The following is a 16714-nucleotide window of genomic DNA, read 5'->3' on the forward strand; positions in this document are numbered from 1 at the left end:
TGTAAGGGCATGAGAGCTGGTGGGCTAACCAACTCAGCTATCATCCAGGCCCAGATTCAGGGCTTTAAGTTGGCCCACCCCAACCACCACCCCATCTATGAACTGTTAATGCACATGATGAGGCCAGTCCTGCAGACCCAATCTGAAAGAAATACCAGTAAGAATCCAGCATTGATAGGTTGCTAGGGTTGAGGACAGGGAGATGAGTGGGACTGAGGTGCATTGAAATTCACACACACACACACACACACACACACAATCACTAAAAAATATATTTAAAAAATGTTATCAATTGCATATAGAAGGAGGGACAGGTGGGGTGTAGACATTGGAAATAAATTTGACAGGATATATACATTTTCAACAACTGGTACTTTAAAGGCCCTACTCTGGGTATTTATTTGAAAGGTTTATCTTGGGTTTGCTTTCTCACAAGCATCTACGACGACAATGGAATGTGATTATTTCTATTATTTAAGTAAATTAGCACACTTTGTTCCATAAAAAGTAAATTGTTCTAAAGCACCAACAAAGAAGAAAGAACTTCGTTTTGTTTTGTTTTTGTTTTTGTTTTTTTTTTTTTTTGAGACAGAATCTCACTTTGTATCCTGGCTGGCCTGAAATTCAAGATATCCTCCTGCTTCTACTCCTGAATACAAATGAGTGTACCACATACCTGTTCTAAATTCTTTTCTCACTGACACAACTGCTTAATTAAAACCCAACAGCATTATAGAAATACACAAATTAATCCATTGAGCCTTTACATAAATATGCTGAGTTTATTCATGATACAGTCTTCAAATTACCTCATTTAAAAGTAACAACTAACAAAATCCATTTTAAAATACATTGATAATTTGAAAACAGGCACAACATGAAAATGAAGACTCCTGATTTTAAATAAGTGCCTAACTATGAAATTATCTTTTTAACATTTTTTAGTTCAATTCTGGGTGAACCAAGATGGCCTCTTTATGTTTCTTTCAACAATCCTCTTGCCCTGATCCTTTTCTGATGGTTTCTCTCCTGTGTACAGCACCATAGTCTCAACGGAAGGAGCTCTGAAAGGACCTCCTTCTTGAGCCCCTATTTGTTGTCTGATTTTTGTCGTCTCCTGGCGTACTTTCTCATAGCAATATCCACAAAGGACATGTTTCTGCTTCAGGTGACCACATTCAGGGCAAATGTCTATATTGTTCTTTAAAACAAAGAAAAACATATTAATAACAAGCAATATAATACATAATCACCAGCAAGAACTCTAACATGCTGACATTGTAGCTTTCTGAGAATGTTCGTGCTACATAAGACTATATACTAGCTAGTTCAACAATATATTTTAACAGGAAAACCAAAAAAAAAAAAAAAAAAAAATAGCAACACTGAGTTCAAATTAGTAAGAAAATTAGGACTAAAACTCAAGTTTACCAATCTGGTATATTTTTATTCGTATAGCCTATGGGTAAACTATTCTCAAATTCTTTTGTCTAATCTCCAGCTTGAGTAGAATATTTTCATTATATGAGTGTAGTGAATTCCACATTAACAATTAAAAGCATAGTCAAGAAGTTTGGAGATTTTTTTCAGAATTGTTTGTAATGATCTCATTTGACTTTTGAATTAAGAGCTCTATCAGTCCTCTAACTTCAAATAATAACCAACAAGGAGCCCATCTAAGCAATGGGATGATTCATTAAGAGTATCTTAAAACATTAAGGAAGAATTAGATTACGTATCTATCCATGATGAGCCAAACAAGATGCTAAGACTATTATAAGGCTGGTTTTCTCTGCTACACAAATACAATACCGGGCTATTCAGTGTTAGACTTGTGGAAGAGAGTGTGTATGTGCACACACCTACACCCGTTCACACATTACCTTAATTTTAATAAGCTTTTGAGGGTTTCTTCTCCTACATCGGTTAACTTCGATGGTGCGTCTGTTTTTGGGAGCTGCCATCCAAAAGATACTATCTAAAAAGCTGGAATTCTCTTTATTTTCACAAGTATCATGTGCTAGCTCTGTGAGGATGGATGGTCTCTGGACGGCTAATGCTGGTGCTATAAAACAAAACAGAGATGCCGAATCAACTCGGAGTTCCTAAATGAATACAGCCACTATTTCCTTTAACAGTCAACATGTGTAGTGTCACTAAATATACACACCTATAAATTATATGTGTTTGTGAGTATATGTGCACATGTAAGGTCAGAGGACAGCTTTCAGAGTTAGTTCTCTCCTTACGTCATACTGGCCATGGGGCTAGGACCCAGGTCCTGAGACTTAGCAACAAGGTCCTTTACTACTGAGCCATATGGCTGGCCTGACATAAATAGTTTTGAATGTTAAACACAACAAACATTAGTAATAATCCCCAGCTATTAAAATATACTAAAGCTCATATAAAAGGCAATTTAAAATACTTCAACTGGAATGCTTTCTTATTGCAAGCTACCAAAGCAGCCAGGCTACTCTACTAAGCATTTCCTCCGTATATAATCCGGGACACTGCAGTTCAGTAATAAGTAGTGTACAAGTAATCTAATCCCGAGACTCCCTACATTCACTCACATCACTGAGATGACTACAATGGTCATCTGTACCACACTATCCTGATCCAGTTAGGTCCTTTTTCTTTAAACCTGGTAGGTTCCTAAAGCCATTAAATTTTTCCTTAATATTTAATCTTAACCTGTGTTCTAAGAAAAGATTTATTATTTATGAGATTATCAAGTGTTTCACCTTTGTTTTTCTAAATTGCTTAGATCACTTCTTTACCCTTTCTTATGTTCTTCAGACTTGCGAACGTTCGTTCAATTCTTAGGACTTCTTACCACTACATAAACTGTCCAAGCACAGGCCTATTAGACAACGAATGGACTGAAATGATTATCTCAGGTAGAACATGGAGACAATTATTTATTATGCTGCGCTTGAGATATAATAAAATATATCTCTGTTCAGACTGGGCATTATCACTTTTGCGATACACTGTAAATAATACAGCAATCTCAAATTTAACGCCCAAGATACCAGGAGCTCGAAGCTAGCCTGGGCTACACAGTGAGTTCTAGACCACCCTGGCTACGGTGACAGTTTCAATAAATAAATAAATAAATAAATAAATACGAAGCTAGCCTGGGCTATACAGTGAGTTCTAGACCACCCTGGCTACGGTGACAGTTTCAATAAATAAATAAATAAATAAATAAATAAATAAATAAATAAATAAATAACCAATAAACAAACAAACAAATAAAATAACGAACCAATCAACCAACCAAAAACCACGCTACAACCCGGAAGCCCTCACCAACCCTCTTTCCACGAACTCTCTCCTTACGGACCCCACGGAGGACTGACAAAGCGACTCCAGCTCTGCTGCAGTTGCCGTTGTAGCAGCTCCCAGCACCTCTGGAGCGGTCCGGGACGCACCGGCCATGGTAGTGAAAGCAGCAGCAACGAAGGAGCCATGATCTTCTCAAGACAGAGCGGGACGCGGGCTGAGCGCATGCGTTAAGTCCGCCCACTTCCCCGCCTCCTCGCTCAGAGCATGCGCAGGCCCCTCTTGCGCATGCGCAAGGGTCAAAGACCGCTGTGATCCAAAAACTCCAACTCCCAGCTACCCCTAGGTGACTCTCCTCCAATCAGAGCAAAGAAGAAAAAAAAAATTAAAGGAAGCATACTTACTGCGCATGTGCGTGGCTGTGTTCCGACTTTCCGGGTAAAGATGGCAGAGCGCGGTTACAGCTTCTCGCTGACTACATTCAGGTATTCGGGGGACCCGCAGGTTCCATGCGTCGCAGATCACAGGAGCGCCCCAGACATGGTCCCGTGTGTCGGACCTGGCTGGTGTTTGCGTAGGAGTGCACGGTGACGGAGCTGGACTCGTAGCTTTGCAGAGTCATGTTCCGTGCCAGGCCTGGGCCCTGGCTGAGGCCGGCCGTGTTGCGGGCCGAGGGACGGGAGGCCCCAAGCCAAGCACTAAGCACTGGCTCTCCTTCTAGACTAGGAGAAGGGTGCTTTGAGATAGTCTGTTTTCAGCTGCTCTCTTCAGGTCCAGGATTTCTTTACTGGCCCGGCTAGGCCTGAGCGAGAGCTTTGTAAACCCAGACTCCTTATGGGACGTGTGAGACGTCCTTTTTCTTTTGGGAGATCCTTATTTGCTGTTAAATCTTAGTTTTAGTCTCTGTTTAGCAGCGATGTGCTTTGAAGCTCACACTGCTTTCGGTTTCGCCTGTGCTCCTGTAGAAGCTTAAGAAGTATAAAATGAAGGCGCTGATTTCCTGTCAAGTTTTTGTGGCACATGCAAACTGATAACCTCTGTATTTTGCTTGATCCACTAACAAATTGCTTTAAAACGATTTTAGACCCTTATGTTTTGGGAGAAAGAATTAAAGAGTTATATATATTTTCTCAAAGTGCAGTTAAGGGGAACTATTGTTCCCTGTTTAAGAAAAAACCATCATGGATGAACTTAGACAAAGGACTGTGTTTTGACCATTTTCTTTCTTTTTTTTTTTTTTTCTTTCCATTTTTTTATTAGGTATTTAGCTCATTCACACTTCCAATGCTATACCAAAAGTCCCCCATACCCACCCACCCCCACTCCCCTACCCGCCCACTCCCCCTCCTTGGCCCTGGCGTTCCCCTGTTCTGGGGCATATAAAGTTTGTGTGTCCAATGGGCCTCTCTTTCCAGTGATGGCCGACTAGGCCATCTTTTGATACATATGCAGCTAGAGTCAAGAGCTCCGGGGTACTGGTTAGTTCATAATGTTGTTCCACCTATAGGGTTGCAGATCCCTTTAGCTCCTTGGCTACTTTCTCTAGCTCCTCCATTGGGAGCCCTGTGATCCATCCATTAGCTGACTGTGAGCATCCACTTCTGTGTTTGCTAGGCCCTGGCATAGTCTCACAAGAGACAGCTACATCTGGGTCCTTTCGATAAAATCTTGCTAGTGTATGCAATGGTGTCAGCGTTTGGATGCTGATTATGGGGTGGATCCCTGGATAAGGCAGTCTCTACATGGTCCATCCTTTCATCTCAGCTCCAAACTTTCTCTCTGTAACTCCTTCCAAGGGTGTTTTGTTCCCACTTCTAAGGAGGGGCATAGTGTCCACACTTCAGTCTTCATTTTTCTTGAGTTTCATGTGTTTAGCAAATTGTATCTTATATCTTGGGTATCCTAGGTTTTGGGCTAATATCCACTTATCAGTGAGTACATATTGTGTGAGTTCCTTTGTGAATGTGTTACCTCACTCAGGATGATGCCCTCCAGTTGACCATTTTCTTAAGGACTGACAGCTGAAGGCAGCCAGGATCTACTTGTTGAATATAACAGTAACTAGTAGTGGTTTTTCCATTACCACCTATGTATAATGAGTTATAGATGAACCTGGACAATTGAACTTTTTCAAGGTTGTCCACAAATAGGTAAATCAGGACTCAAACCTTGTTGGTTTTGAAAACAATTAATAGACTTTTTGTTACAATATATTATCTTTTGAGAATTGCCCTTTACAGTTTCACATAAGAAGTGAGTTAATGTTATTATTTTGAAATCTTTAAATGAATTCCATTAAATTCCTTAGCAAATGATTTCATTATATAATTGACAGAGACTAAATTTTGCATGGTAGTCGCTTATATTTGTAAACAAAACAAATACGGTCGGTCCTAAGTGGTTTCATTATAGCTGAGACAAATGGACATAGATCGTGAGGGACTGAGTTTTTAAGTTATTAGTTATTTAATTTCTTTTTGTGTCAGAATTATTGGTGACCCAGGCTGGCTTCAAATGGCCAGTAACTAAGGATGCCTTTCAGCTTATCCTTCTGCCCCCACTTGCTCTGTGACGGGATTTTAGTAATGCACGCCCATACCTTATTTATGCTGTGTCATGCATTCTAGACAAGCACTCTGCCATAGGAGCTACATCCTCAGTCCTTGAGTCTTTTATATAACAAACATCTCAATGTTTTCACAAACAGATTTCTTTATTATAACAGTCCTTTAAAAAAAATGATAAGGTTTAGCTAGCAGCTTACATTTGGTGAAGAATGGTAAATGAAAGAAAGAAATTGGCGTGGACTGGTTTGCGTTCTACCAAACGTGTTCGTGGGGATTTTGTTGAAAGAGGCAGTGGGCTACTGGGACTCATGAGCACAGCAGCTGCCTGAGTTCTCGGTACACTTGCCTGCAGTGGGGAACAGAGGGAGTGGGAATGCTTTGCTAACCAGAGATGGGGAAAACAACAGCAACAGAACACAGGAAGAGAATTTGTGCCCATTCGAGACTTGGACTAACTCCGTAGTCTGGTAAGCTTAGCTTCCAAACACCTTCAGGGTAGATTTCAAAGGCCAGAAGGTTTGATTAGTGAGGCTTGGCCTCTGTTTTCCTTCTGTCAGGTGTCCTGTACTATTTTGAATGTGTGAACAGAGGGAATGTCTCTGTTTCTTTTCCAGCCCATCTGGTAAGCTTGTCCAGATTGAATATGCCTTGGCTGCGGTAGCTGGAGGGGCCCCGTCAGTGGGGATTAAAGGTAACTCAGTGTTTCCTTCTCTTCAGATGCTTGTTAATAGTTAGCTGAAGTAGGTGTATGTGCATAAGCCTTAACAGTCTTTGTTAGAGAACTTTGAAGTTAAAAGAAATAACATTCTGAAATAGATGTTAAGTCATAATTCTTAGTGATCTTTGTGTTAGATTAAGGAATTTTGAAGTTTTAAGAAAGTAGCATTCAGCACAGTAATTTAAAATTTACAGCAAATATAGCATTTTAATCTATTGTGATAATTCATAAGTTGACTTTCATTCAGGAAACTATTGTTTTCATTGGTTCTATTTTTCTATGGAGTTTTATCTTCTTTATCAAGGGCTAATTATAAAACATCTGAAGATAAAATTATTGTATGTTCTAGTATCCTTATAGAGAAATTTCTTATTATTTGTATTAGAAGGCTTAACTAGATTAAAGCCAATAAACCTGAAAATATTGAGAGAGACTGGGTAATGCCTGCAGCTATGGGGATTTTACTTTTTTATTTTTTATTTTATTTTTTGGTGTTGTGTAAGGATCCAGAAAAAGGTTTTACAGTCTAGAGAAGGCAACAAGTTTGAGTTTAATGCATCTGTAAGTAGAAGGCTAATGAAGGATACATTGTAGTATTAATCTTTTTTTCTTCTTTTTAAGCTGCAAATGGCGTAGTATTAGCAACCGAGAAAAAGCAGAAATCCATCCTGTATGATGAAAGGAGTGTTCACAAGGTGGAGCCCATTACCAAGCACATCGGTTTGGTGTACAGTGGCATGGGCCCCGATTACAGGTATGTGTACTGTTTGTGATGTTTTCTCATCACGTCGTCCTAATTCTTCTTTGGTTTCAGAGTCATGGCAGCCTGACGACAGCTAAGTTTTGTTTGCCTGCAAGGGTTACTTTATGGAGGTTGGTCTTGTGATGCATGGTTGTAAAACAGGTGACTAGTGACATGCCTTTCTTACCTGGCTTTCTCATCACTCTCTCATTCCCTCCATCCAAGGACTCGGTAGGAAGGGCTTTGGTGTTTTAAAGCACCTTAAAAATGATTGAATGCATTCATGCTATAATGTATTGTTACAGTGGTTTAGGCAACAAGAAAAAGCAGGGCCATGTAGAGTTAACATCATTCTGTTTATATCTGCTTTTCTCAAAGGGATAACTGTCTCTAAGGTCACTGAAGGCTTCTGGATGGCCAGGCAGGACTCAGGCATATAGAATTGCTTCCTCTGAATTCCACTGGAAAAGAGAGTAACACTTGTTACATTGAGGTCCCAGTAAGTTGAAAGAAATTAGCAGCTTTTTACCATGTACAATTAAAATGAAAATTAATTTTAGAGGACAAGGTAGAGCCCCGGAGTTATTGAAAGAAAGATGAAATTTCAAGACCTATAAGTCGTACAAAGTACTCAGAAATTGCTATTTGTTTGTGAGCCTAGAGGCTGCCTGGGGCTGAGAAAAAAGAAAAACAAACCTGGGCATGCCCCGTAGTTAAAACCTTCCTGGGAACAGCTTAACCTTAAAGATAAAGAGGAATGTGAAGACATAACAGGGCTATCTGAACTGAGTCAACAACTCACAGAACTCTGACACCCTGCACGTACATGTAATTTTTCTGCTGATGTTTGAATAAGCCAATAGTGTGTCTAGTGTGTTGCTATGCTGAATTCCACACCACCTAAGCCCCTTACCCCATAAAAACCCCTAGCTTCCGAGCCTCGTGGCCGACATCTGTTATCTCCTGTGTGGGATGCATGTCAGTCCGGAGCTCCGTAATTAAACGACCTCATGTAATTACATCAAGGTGGTCCTTTGTGATTTTTTTGGGTGCACGCCGAATCGGGAATGGAGTGGGGGTTTCCCCACTAGATTCTAACATTATCAAAACATGATTTGCTTTCCTGCCCTGGAAAGTTCTGTACCACTGTGTAGAATGGACACTGCAGAGGACTATTGATGAGAAAATAAACTTACGGGAAGGCTTGAGTGTCAGTGATAAAGTGCATGCTTCAGATAGAGTAGCGCATGAGCAGGTGGGCTAAATCCTTTTCCTATATTTGATTGCTATATAGTTAGATTAGTCAGGTGATTTGTGTGTGTGTGTCTTTGTCGTATTAGACTAGTTTACAGGTAGCCTGGGCAGTCCAACATTGGCTGTCTGCTGGCAGAAAGGCTGAGAATACAGAAGTCGTTCAGTACAGAAGGCTACATGTCTCAGCAGACCCAGTCTAATCCTGGAGTCCTGAGGGATTCCTGCAGGAGGCTGCTGTTGTCTTCAGCCTGTATTGGAGTCCTGATAAAGGTTTGTTAATATAGACGGCAGCAACAGCATAGACACTGTCCAGCTAGAGTAAGGCAAGGAGCCTAAAGGAGTTTCCTTCCTTCTATGACCTTTTTATCTGGGTTGCCATCAGAAAGTATAGCCCAGATTTAGTGTGGATCTTCCTGCTTCAAATAATCTGATTTTTAAAAGTTCCTTACAGATGCTTGTATCTCTGTTAATTCCAGTTATAGTTATGTTGACAACCAGGATTAACCATCACAATTGAAGGATTTCATGCCTTGTTTAAACAGTAGTTTCTTAATTTTTTTTTAAAAAGCTTTGAAATCTATTCTGAATTGTAGACAAAAAAAAGGTAGATTACAGGAAAGACAGAGAATGTGACAAAAATGCCCAGACTTATATGTGTATATTCATATGCATCTCTGTTTGGGATGGCTGTAGTGTGGTATAAATAGACTGCCTGCCCTCAAGACAGGGGGCAGTCTGGAAGATGTCACAGAGGGAGACACAAAGCTCTCACTTTGTTCAATAAATCGGTTACCTTAATACAGTGTTTCACCTGCATGCCTATCTGCATCATATGCATGCAGTGCCCCCAGTGGCCAGAAGAGGTATTGCATTCACTGAAAATAGAGTCAAGATAGTTGTGAACCACCGTGTGGGTGCTAGGTGTTGAATCTGGGTCCTCTGTGCACTTAATGGTTAACCTGTCTCTCCAGGTCCCTTAAATCTCTTACTAACTCTAGTCCCTGCTTCTCTTTCTGTCGTTTCCTACTGTGATTCTCTAATGAATCTTTTCTAAAGTGAGGCTAACTCTGAGCTGATGACTGCTAAAGAGAGACAAGTGCTATGTTTGTATCATATGTTCTTTTAGAGGAAAGTTGTGGGGGAGTTAGTAGTGTGTCAAAATTTTAATTGTTTTTTTTCTGTTGCCTTAGAGTACTTGTACACAGAGCTCGGAAACTTGCTCAGCAATACTACCTTGTTTACCAAGAACCCATTCCCACAGCCCAGCTGGTACAGAGAGTAGCCTCTGTGATGCAGGAGTACACGCAGTCAGGGTGAGTCACTGTTAGTACTTGAAGAAATGCATTATGAATTTGAGGAAGAAAAAATTGTGTGAAAGAAATCAGGTACATAGAAGTCGTCTTATTCTTTCTGTATTTAAAGCTGAACAAATGAAGAAAATCACTGATAACAATTGTTTCTGGATTTGACTTGAAATAATTTCTTAAGGTAAAATGTGGCAATATGGTGATATACCTGTAAACCTAGTATTCGGAACACTGAGGAAGGTAGATGGCAAATTCAGGGCAAATTTAGGTTGCATAGTTAGATACTGTCTCAAAATGGAGGAAAAAGGGGAAACTGTTCTTACCCAACAACAGACATCAGCATCTTGATTTTAACAAAGTCCTTTGCCTGTGTTCTTTGTCAGCTTTAGTGCTGACACTAAATTAAATTAGCTTTTTAATCTGAAGTGATGGTGAAGCATGAAGACAGCAATAACATTTTAATTCCAATATTCTTTTGTTGTTTAAGATTTATTTATGTATGTATTTTATGTATATGGGTATTTTGTCTTCATGTGTGTCTATATACCAGAAGAGGGCATTAATTCCATGATGATCATATGAGGACTGCAGTTAGAGATGGTTGTGAGCTATCATGTGGGTGCTGGGAATTGAACTCAGTACCTCAGGAGAGCAGCCGGGACTTTTAACCTCTAAGCATTTCTCCAGCCACCCAATATTCTTAAATCATACCGTGACTGAAATAGTGTAAAGGTGACTGCTGATACATAAGCCTAGTAGGAAGGAGGCATTTATGAAATGTTAGTACCGGCTTCCCCATGCTTAGATAGGAATACCATATATAATCCCAAAGTGTGTGCTTAGCCACTTTGTGTTGAGCTAACAAAATACCTGAGCCAGGTTTATTTAGTTCAGAAGACTGCAGGTCCAAGGACATGGTTCATAGTTATTACATGGCCAGAGGCCCACAGTAAGAGGCCCACTCCATAGAAACTAATTCACTTCTACAAGATCAAACCTACTCTGAGAAAAAACATTAACCCTTATCTAGGATGGAATCGGTGACCTAGTGTCTTCCACCATGCATCATTTCTTGAAGGTGTAATTTTGTAATTATGTAGCACTGAGAAATAATTTCTGGTGAACTTTTAGGAACTAAACCACTTGATTTGGATTTACTACTGTTATTAACAGTAATAAGGACAATTCATTTCATATTGGTTCATTTAGAAGTTAAGTCTAACTCAGTTTATTTGGTAATTACTTTTCTTGTGAATATATTTAAATTCTTATATTATTCCAAATCATTTTTGTTTTTTTCCTATAGTGGTGTTCGTCCATTTGGTGTTTCTTTACTCATTTGTGGGTGGAATGAGGGACGACCATATTTATTTCAGTCAGATCCATCTGTAAGTATCATTACATATATTTGAAATATTTATTAGAATTGTTTTTTATACATGTAATAAAAGTAGAAACCATAAAACTTTAATATTTAGCAGTATTTTCCTTCTTTTTCTCTTGTTTTTAAAGGTTTGGTTTTACCTTGAATTAATGTGTATTCTTGTGTGTCTGCGGGTGTATGCATGCGACTGACTGCAGGTACTTGAGGAGTCAGATCCCACTAAGGCTGGAGTTAAGGTCCGGGGCCGGCACTCAAGTCCGCTCTGAGAGCAGGATGGGCTCCTCTCTCTCCCTCAGCCATTTCTCAAGCTGCTTTTTTTTTCTTTCTTTTTCTTTTTCTTTCTTTTTTCTTTTTAAAGACAGTATAAGGTAGTACATATTTGTTTGCTCATTCATCATTTTTATAGTGCTGTCTTTGATAAGCTATATGATACACTAGATTTCACCATTTTTTGGTCATGTTCTTTAGCATGTACTAGAATGCACATGTACTAGTTTTTGTAGTTATCAAATTTCATTAGGCCTCTTGAACTCTGTTACTTTGTGACTCTGTTCCCTTGGCAAACACTTGAGTCGGATGTATAACAGGAGGCCAGTGTTATAATGTTTGTCATCAATTTGATGACAGCTGGGATTTACAAGGCGTCTTGATCGCTCTGTCTTTTCTTTTTTAAAAAAATACTATTTATGTCTTTATTTTATTTATATGAGTACACTGTAGCTGTCTCAGACACACCAAAAGAGTGCATGGGATCCCATTACAGATGGTTGTGAGCCACCATGTGGATGCTGGGAATTGAACTCAGGACCTCTGGAAGAGCAGTCAAGTGCTCTTAACCACAGAGCCATCTCTCCAGCCCTGAGCTGTTTTTTCCAAAGCAGAAAGTGATATCTGGATCTGGGTTTATTCTACCCAGGTTTATTGTTGCATTTGCTGTGAGGAGAAGCCCAAGAAAAAGTTCAAGGTTAAGCAGTGAAGTTTTGTTTATTAGATAAGTACAAGTCCTCCTGATGCAAGCCTTATAAATATCTTACAAATTAAAATGGCAAAACAAAAGTAACCGAATTTTGAGTCCATCTGTGAGCTTCTGAAGCTAAATGTCTGGTCTGTGGTCTGGCCTTCCTGGCCAGCTGAGGGCAGTCCCTTGGGACTGTGTTCACACTTTGCTGTCCTTTTCTGTACTGTATACTATACTCTAACAAGATATACCCCCGATAAGCTTTCCTCTCATTTTTACATTCATGTTTGCTTTTCCCAGATGTGGCTGTTACACATAGGGCTTCTCAAACATTCTACTTGCCCCCCTTTTCACCTGGGAAAGTAATTGTAACCATGGTAAATATAAAATACGCAAGTAAATACACAAGTAAAATATAAAAAATAAAATAAATACACAATGCACTGGCAGTGAGTCACAGACCTCGCTGAGAACAGTTCTTTGATATATATATATATATGTATATATGTGTATATATATGTATGTGTGTGTGTATGTATATATATATATATGTATATATATATATATATACACATATATATTTAGCTTTTTATTTAAAGCAGAAGCAAGTTTGCATAGTAATGAGATGGATGAGCTTGTTTATTTTTACAGAAAGAATTAAGTCTTTAGAGAATATTCGAATCTGCAGGGACTTGGAGCTTCAACATTTTTTCCGAGTTGATACTTTGATTTTATATTTGTCAGTGCTAAGGATACCACTTTACATAAATACTTGCTGCAGAAATGTTAGGAAAATGCCTAGGGTCATTTAAAAAATGATTGCAAATTCTAACCCCAATCCAAAATCCATTTAATAAATCTTTTTATGAAACTCAAGTCAACAACCCAATAATAACTTTAAAGTTAAAAACAGAAAATTCTAACAGTGGCATCTGTGCTGAGGAATGATGATAGGACAACCAATCCCTGACCTATAGTAGTCTCCAGTCAATGTTGGCTGGTGCTGTGTAGCATGTTGGCGTAAACAGTAGAGTGCATGTGCACATTCTGAGGCAAGGCTCTGGGGACATAGTGTGGGAGAGGGCTGCCTTAAAACACCTTGGATTCCTATTTTTGGTTTTTTTTTTTGTTTTTGTTTTTGTTTTTTGAGACAGGGTTTCTCTGTGTAGCCCTGGCTGTCCTGGAACTCACTCTGTAGACCAGGCTGGCCTCAAACTCAGAAATCCGCCTGCCTCTGCTTCCCGAGTGCTGGGATTAAAGGCGTGCGCCACCACTGCCTGGCAACACCTTGATTTTGAGCTAAATTTTAGTTGTTAAATATTTAGGAACCTTTCACTGTTGCCAAACTTTTCATGGCCCCATTAAAATATTCAAAGGTTTTGATACTTTTAATAAAAGTCCATCTCTATTCAGTAAAGATGATAAGGGTCCCTAGGTTTATAATGTGATACAGTTTAGATGCATTCACTCCATTAAGCTATCGTTTTTGATATTTTACTTTAATTCCTACTTCCGTTTATCTTGCTTTAAAAGTATATAATAATTGCACTAATTCATTGTTATCTGTTTGATGAGTTTTGATATGTGTATATGTATGTGTGTGTATATATGTGTAAATACCAAACTAAACCATTACCACAGTCATTAACCTAAGTTTATTCATGATTCTTGTTTTTTGTTCTATAGCCTTTAAACAAAACTTATTCTATGAAATTGCCATTCAGTTTCAATAAATAATCATGACCTTAGAAGTTAGAGACCAACTAGAGTTAAACACAGATACCAAAGTCATAGAGTTGTGTGAATGTTTTAAAATGTCTTTGTCTCTCCTGATTAGGGAGCTTACTTTGCCTGGAAGGCCACAGCAATGGGAAAGAACTATGTGAACGGGAAAACTTTCCTTGAGAAAAGGTAGGCTTCCCAGGGTCAGACCTCAGGGCAGACGGATCATATGAGGGCCAGAACTCTTGGCACCACTGCTGGCAACACCTTGGATTCTTTACACATTGATTTTGAGCTAAATTTTAATTGTTAAATATTTAGAAACCTTTCACTGTTGCTAAACTTTGTTGAACTAACTCTGTAAACCAGGCTGGCCTCAAACTCAGAAATCCGCCTGCCTCTGCCTCCCAAGTGCTGGGATTAAAGGCATGCGCCACCACGCCCGGCTTTGAATGAATTAAAAAAAATTTTTTTTTAAAGATTTGTTTATTATATCTAAGTACACTGTAGTACTGTAGTCTTCAGATGCATGAGAAGAGGGCATCAGATCTCATTAGGGATGATTGTGAGCCACCATGTGGTTGCTGGGATTTGAACTCGGGACCTTTGGAAGAGCAGTCAGTGCTCTACTGAGCCATTTCTCCAGCCCCTCTTTGAATGATTAATCTCCCGGATCTAGCAAGTTCATTGTATCACTATGTATTTGGGTTTTGCTAGAGATAAAAGAGAAAACATCCTAATAATCTTGTTTTCTTAGTATTCAGTGAAGTTAGTGGTAATATTATTTATCTCTTAAGGATATTGTTCTACCTTGTTTCATTTCTTTTTAAAAAATATTTATTTGGGTTGTGGGAATAGTTGACAGAATTTGTCCATGTACCTGGCTCTTAAACTCACCATGCTGACCACGCTGGTGTCTAACTCACAAAGTTCTACCTGCTTCTGCTTGCTCATGCTTGCAATTCCAGCAATTGTAATGATAAGGCAGGAGGATTGCTATAAGTTAAGTCCAGCCTGGGCTACAGAGTGGGCTCTGGTTTGGGCTGTGCTACAAAATTAGAACCTGTCTCAAACAAAACAAAAATTGTGAGACCAAGAGTTGGTATTGAGCAGATCACATGTGTGTATTTGCTAAAGTAAGAATGAAGCACTGTGTAACATTTGCTGTCAGTGTGGACCATAAGCCACTCTGATTTATTTGTGATATTCTGAATTCAGTGTGTTCACTGTACTCCAGACGTCTCTGATATTTTGGACAGAGTGTTTTATACCAGGGGTGTAACACATGAGGCTTCTCTGTATGATTCTCGTTTAATATTCATGTTAAGGTTATTAAAGATCTTAGACTTTTAATCAGTTTGTAACCTCAATCTTGATGAAGCACATTAACTTTCACCTCTTTGAGTCTTCAGCATGATGAGTTATAACTTACAGTATCACGATTTTAGCAACAGTTTGGCTTTTATTGTAGTATTGCTAAAACATAAAGTGCATTTTTATAATGAAGTTTTTCATGGTGTTAGAAGTTCAGTAGCAAGTGTCACATTATTTGGGGACAGCAGTCTCATTGAGGTGGTTAGGGGATACTTTTACAAATTAGAGTTTTTTAGAAGGGTTAGATTTTTTAAAAAGATTTCATGTTTTTTTTTCTGCCCTTTTATTTAAAATAACCATGAAGAATCTAAACAGTGCTACACTATTTTTCAATCTTTTTCTTTAGATATAATGAAGACCTAGAACTGGAGGATGCCATTCATACAGCCATCTTAACCCTAAAGGTAGCTCAATATCCACCAACGAGATTTCAAATGGTTTTTCTAATGAACTGCTTGTGAAAGTGACCATTTTCCTTCCTTTCTAAATTAGGAAAGCTTTGAAGGGCAGATGACAGAAGATAACATAGAAGTTGGGATCTGCAATGAGGCTGGCTTTAGGAGGCTCACTCCAACTGAAGTGAGGGATTACCTGGCTGCCATAGCGTGATGAAGATGTGCTCACACACTCGACTTTTTCATGTTTAAAGTATGTTTTGTTTGTGCAGACTTATTTCTACATGGTTTAGTGGATTCACATTTTAAAAATAATCATAATAAACTGTTAAAACCAATTTTAGTTTTTAAGAGTAAAGTTTGCATATACTTCTTTCTTGCTTTCTCATAGTTGACTTTTGGAAATTAAATGGTAAAATCACTCTGATTTTCATATATTTTCTTTAGTATATCTCATTGCCCCCTTTACTAACAAATATACCTATGTTTCCTTGAAAGACAGTTTTAGTTTTTAATATAGGTTATGGCTTTTGGAACTGGAAGAATCTGTACTTTGATAAATTCCTGAAAAGAGCGTGGTTGGATTCATGAATGGATGTGGTTCAGCAGGGCCTGGGAGCATTCTGTAGTTGTACTGTAGCAATGGAGTGTCAAACAAAATTGGTCTCCTAGGAGACAAGTGAGTAAGTAAATCATGGTGTGTTAGATCCTGTGTGTTTCTGCATCTCATGCAGGTAAACTAATTCGCTAGATTATGGTAGAACTCCTCTTAACTTAAGGTTAAATATAAATAGTGGTAATATAACTAAGGTCAGAGCTGCATCTCCCTCATTAATGAGAGAAGAGCCTTCACTGTAAGTCCTTAGAGCAAACAAGTACTTGGGGCATTTAAACCCATTTCCTTTGTGGAAGTATGATGCATGATTTTAATTGGATTTTCCCTAGGCATCGTAGGATAAAAGACACTTAGGATAATAGACTGTTTGTGAATGTCCTTATCAT

The 16714-nt window shown here is 38.8% G+C and overlaps 2 protein-coding genes across 2 annotated transcripts; one reads left to right on the forward strand and one right to left on the reverse strand.

Moving 5' to 3' along the window:
* Positions 1 to 761: 761 nt before the first annotated feature.
* Positions 762 to 3498, reverse strand: Mrpl32 (mitochondrial ribosomal protein L32). Its single transcript, NM_029271.2, has 3 exons — positions 3353 to 3498; positions 1884 to 2065; positions 762 to 1201 (listed from the first exon to the last, which is right to left on the reverse strand). Exons 1-3 carry the CDS (start codon positions 3477 to 3479, stop codon positions 947 to 949), a joined length of 564 nt encoding a protein of 187 aa, NP_083547.1. The 5' UTR covers positions 3480 to 3498; the 3' UTR covers positions 762 to 946.
* A 204-nt stretch (positions 3499 to 3702) lies between these two features.
* Psma2 (proteasome subunit alpha 2) lies at positions 3703 to 16134 on the forward strand. Its single transcript, NM_008944.2, has 8 exons — positions 3703 to 3776; positions 6473 to 6549; positions 7198 to 7330; positions 9763 to 9885; positions 11186 to 11267; positions 14059 to 14132; positions 15664 to 15721; positions 15810 to 16134. Exons 1-8 carry the CDS (start codon positions 3736 to 3738, stop codon positions 15924 to 15926), a joined length of 705 nt encoding a protein of 234 aa, NP_032970.2. The 5' UTR covers positions 3703 to 3735; the 3' UTR covers positions 15927 to 16134.
* Positions 16135 to 16714: the final 580 nt, after the last annotated feature.

Source organism: Mus musculus, chromosome 13 (genome assembly GCF_000001635.26).
Source record: "Mus musculus strain C57BL/6J chromosome 13, GRCm38.p6 C57BL/6J".
Lineage (NCBI taxonomy): Eukaryota > Metazoa > Chordata > Mammalia > Rodentia > Muridae > Mus > Mus musculus.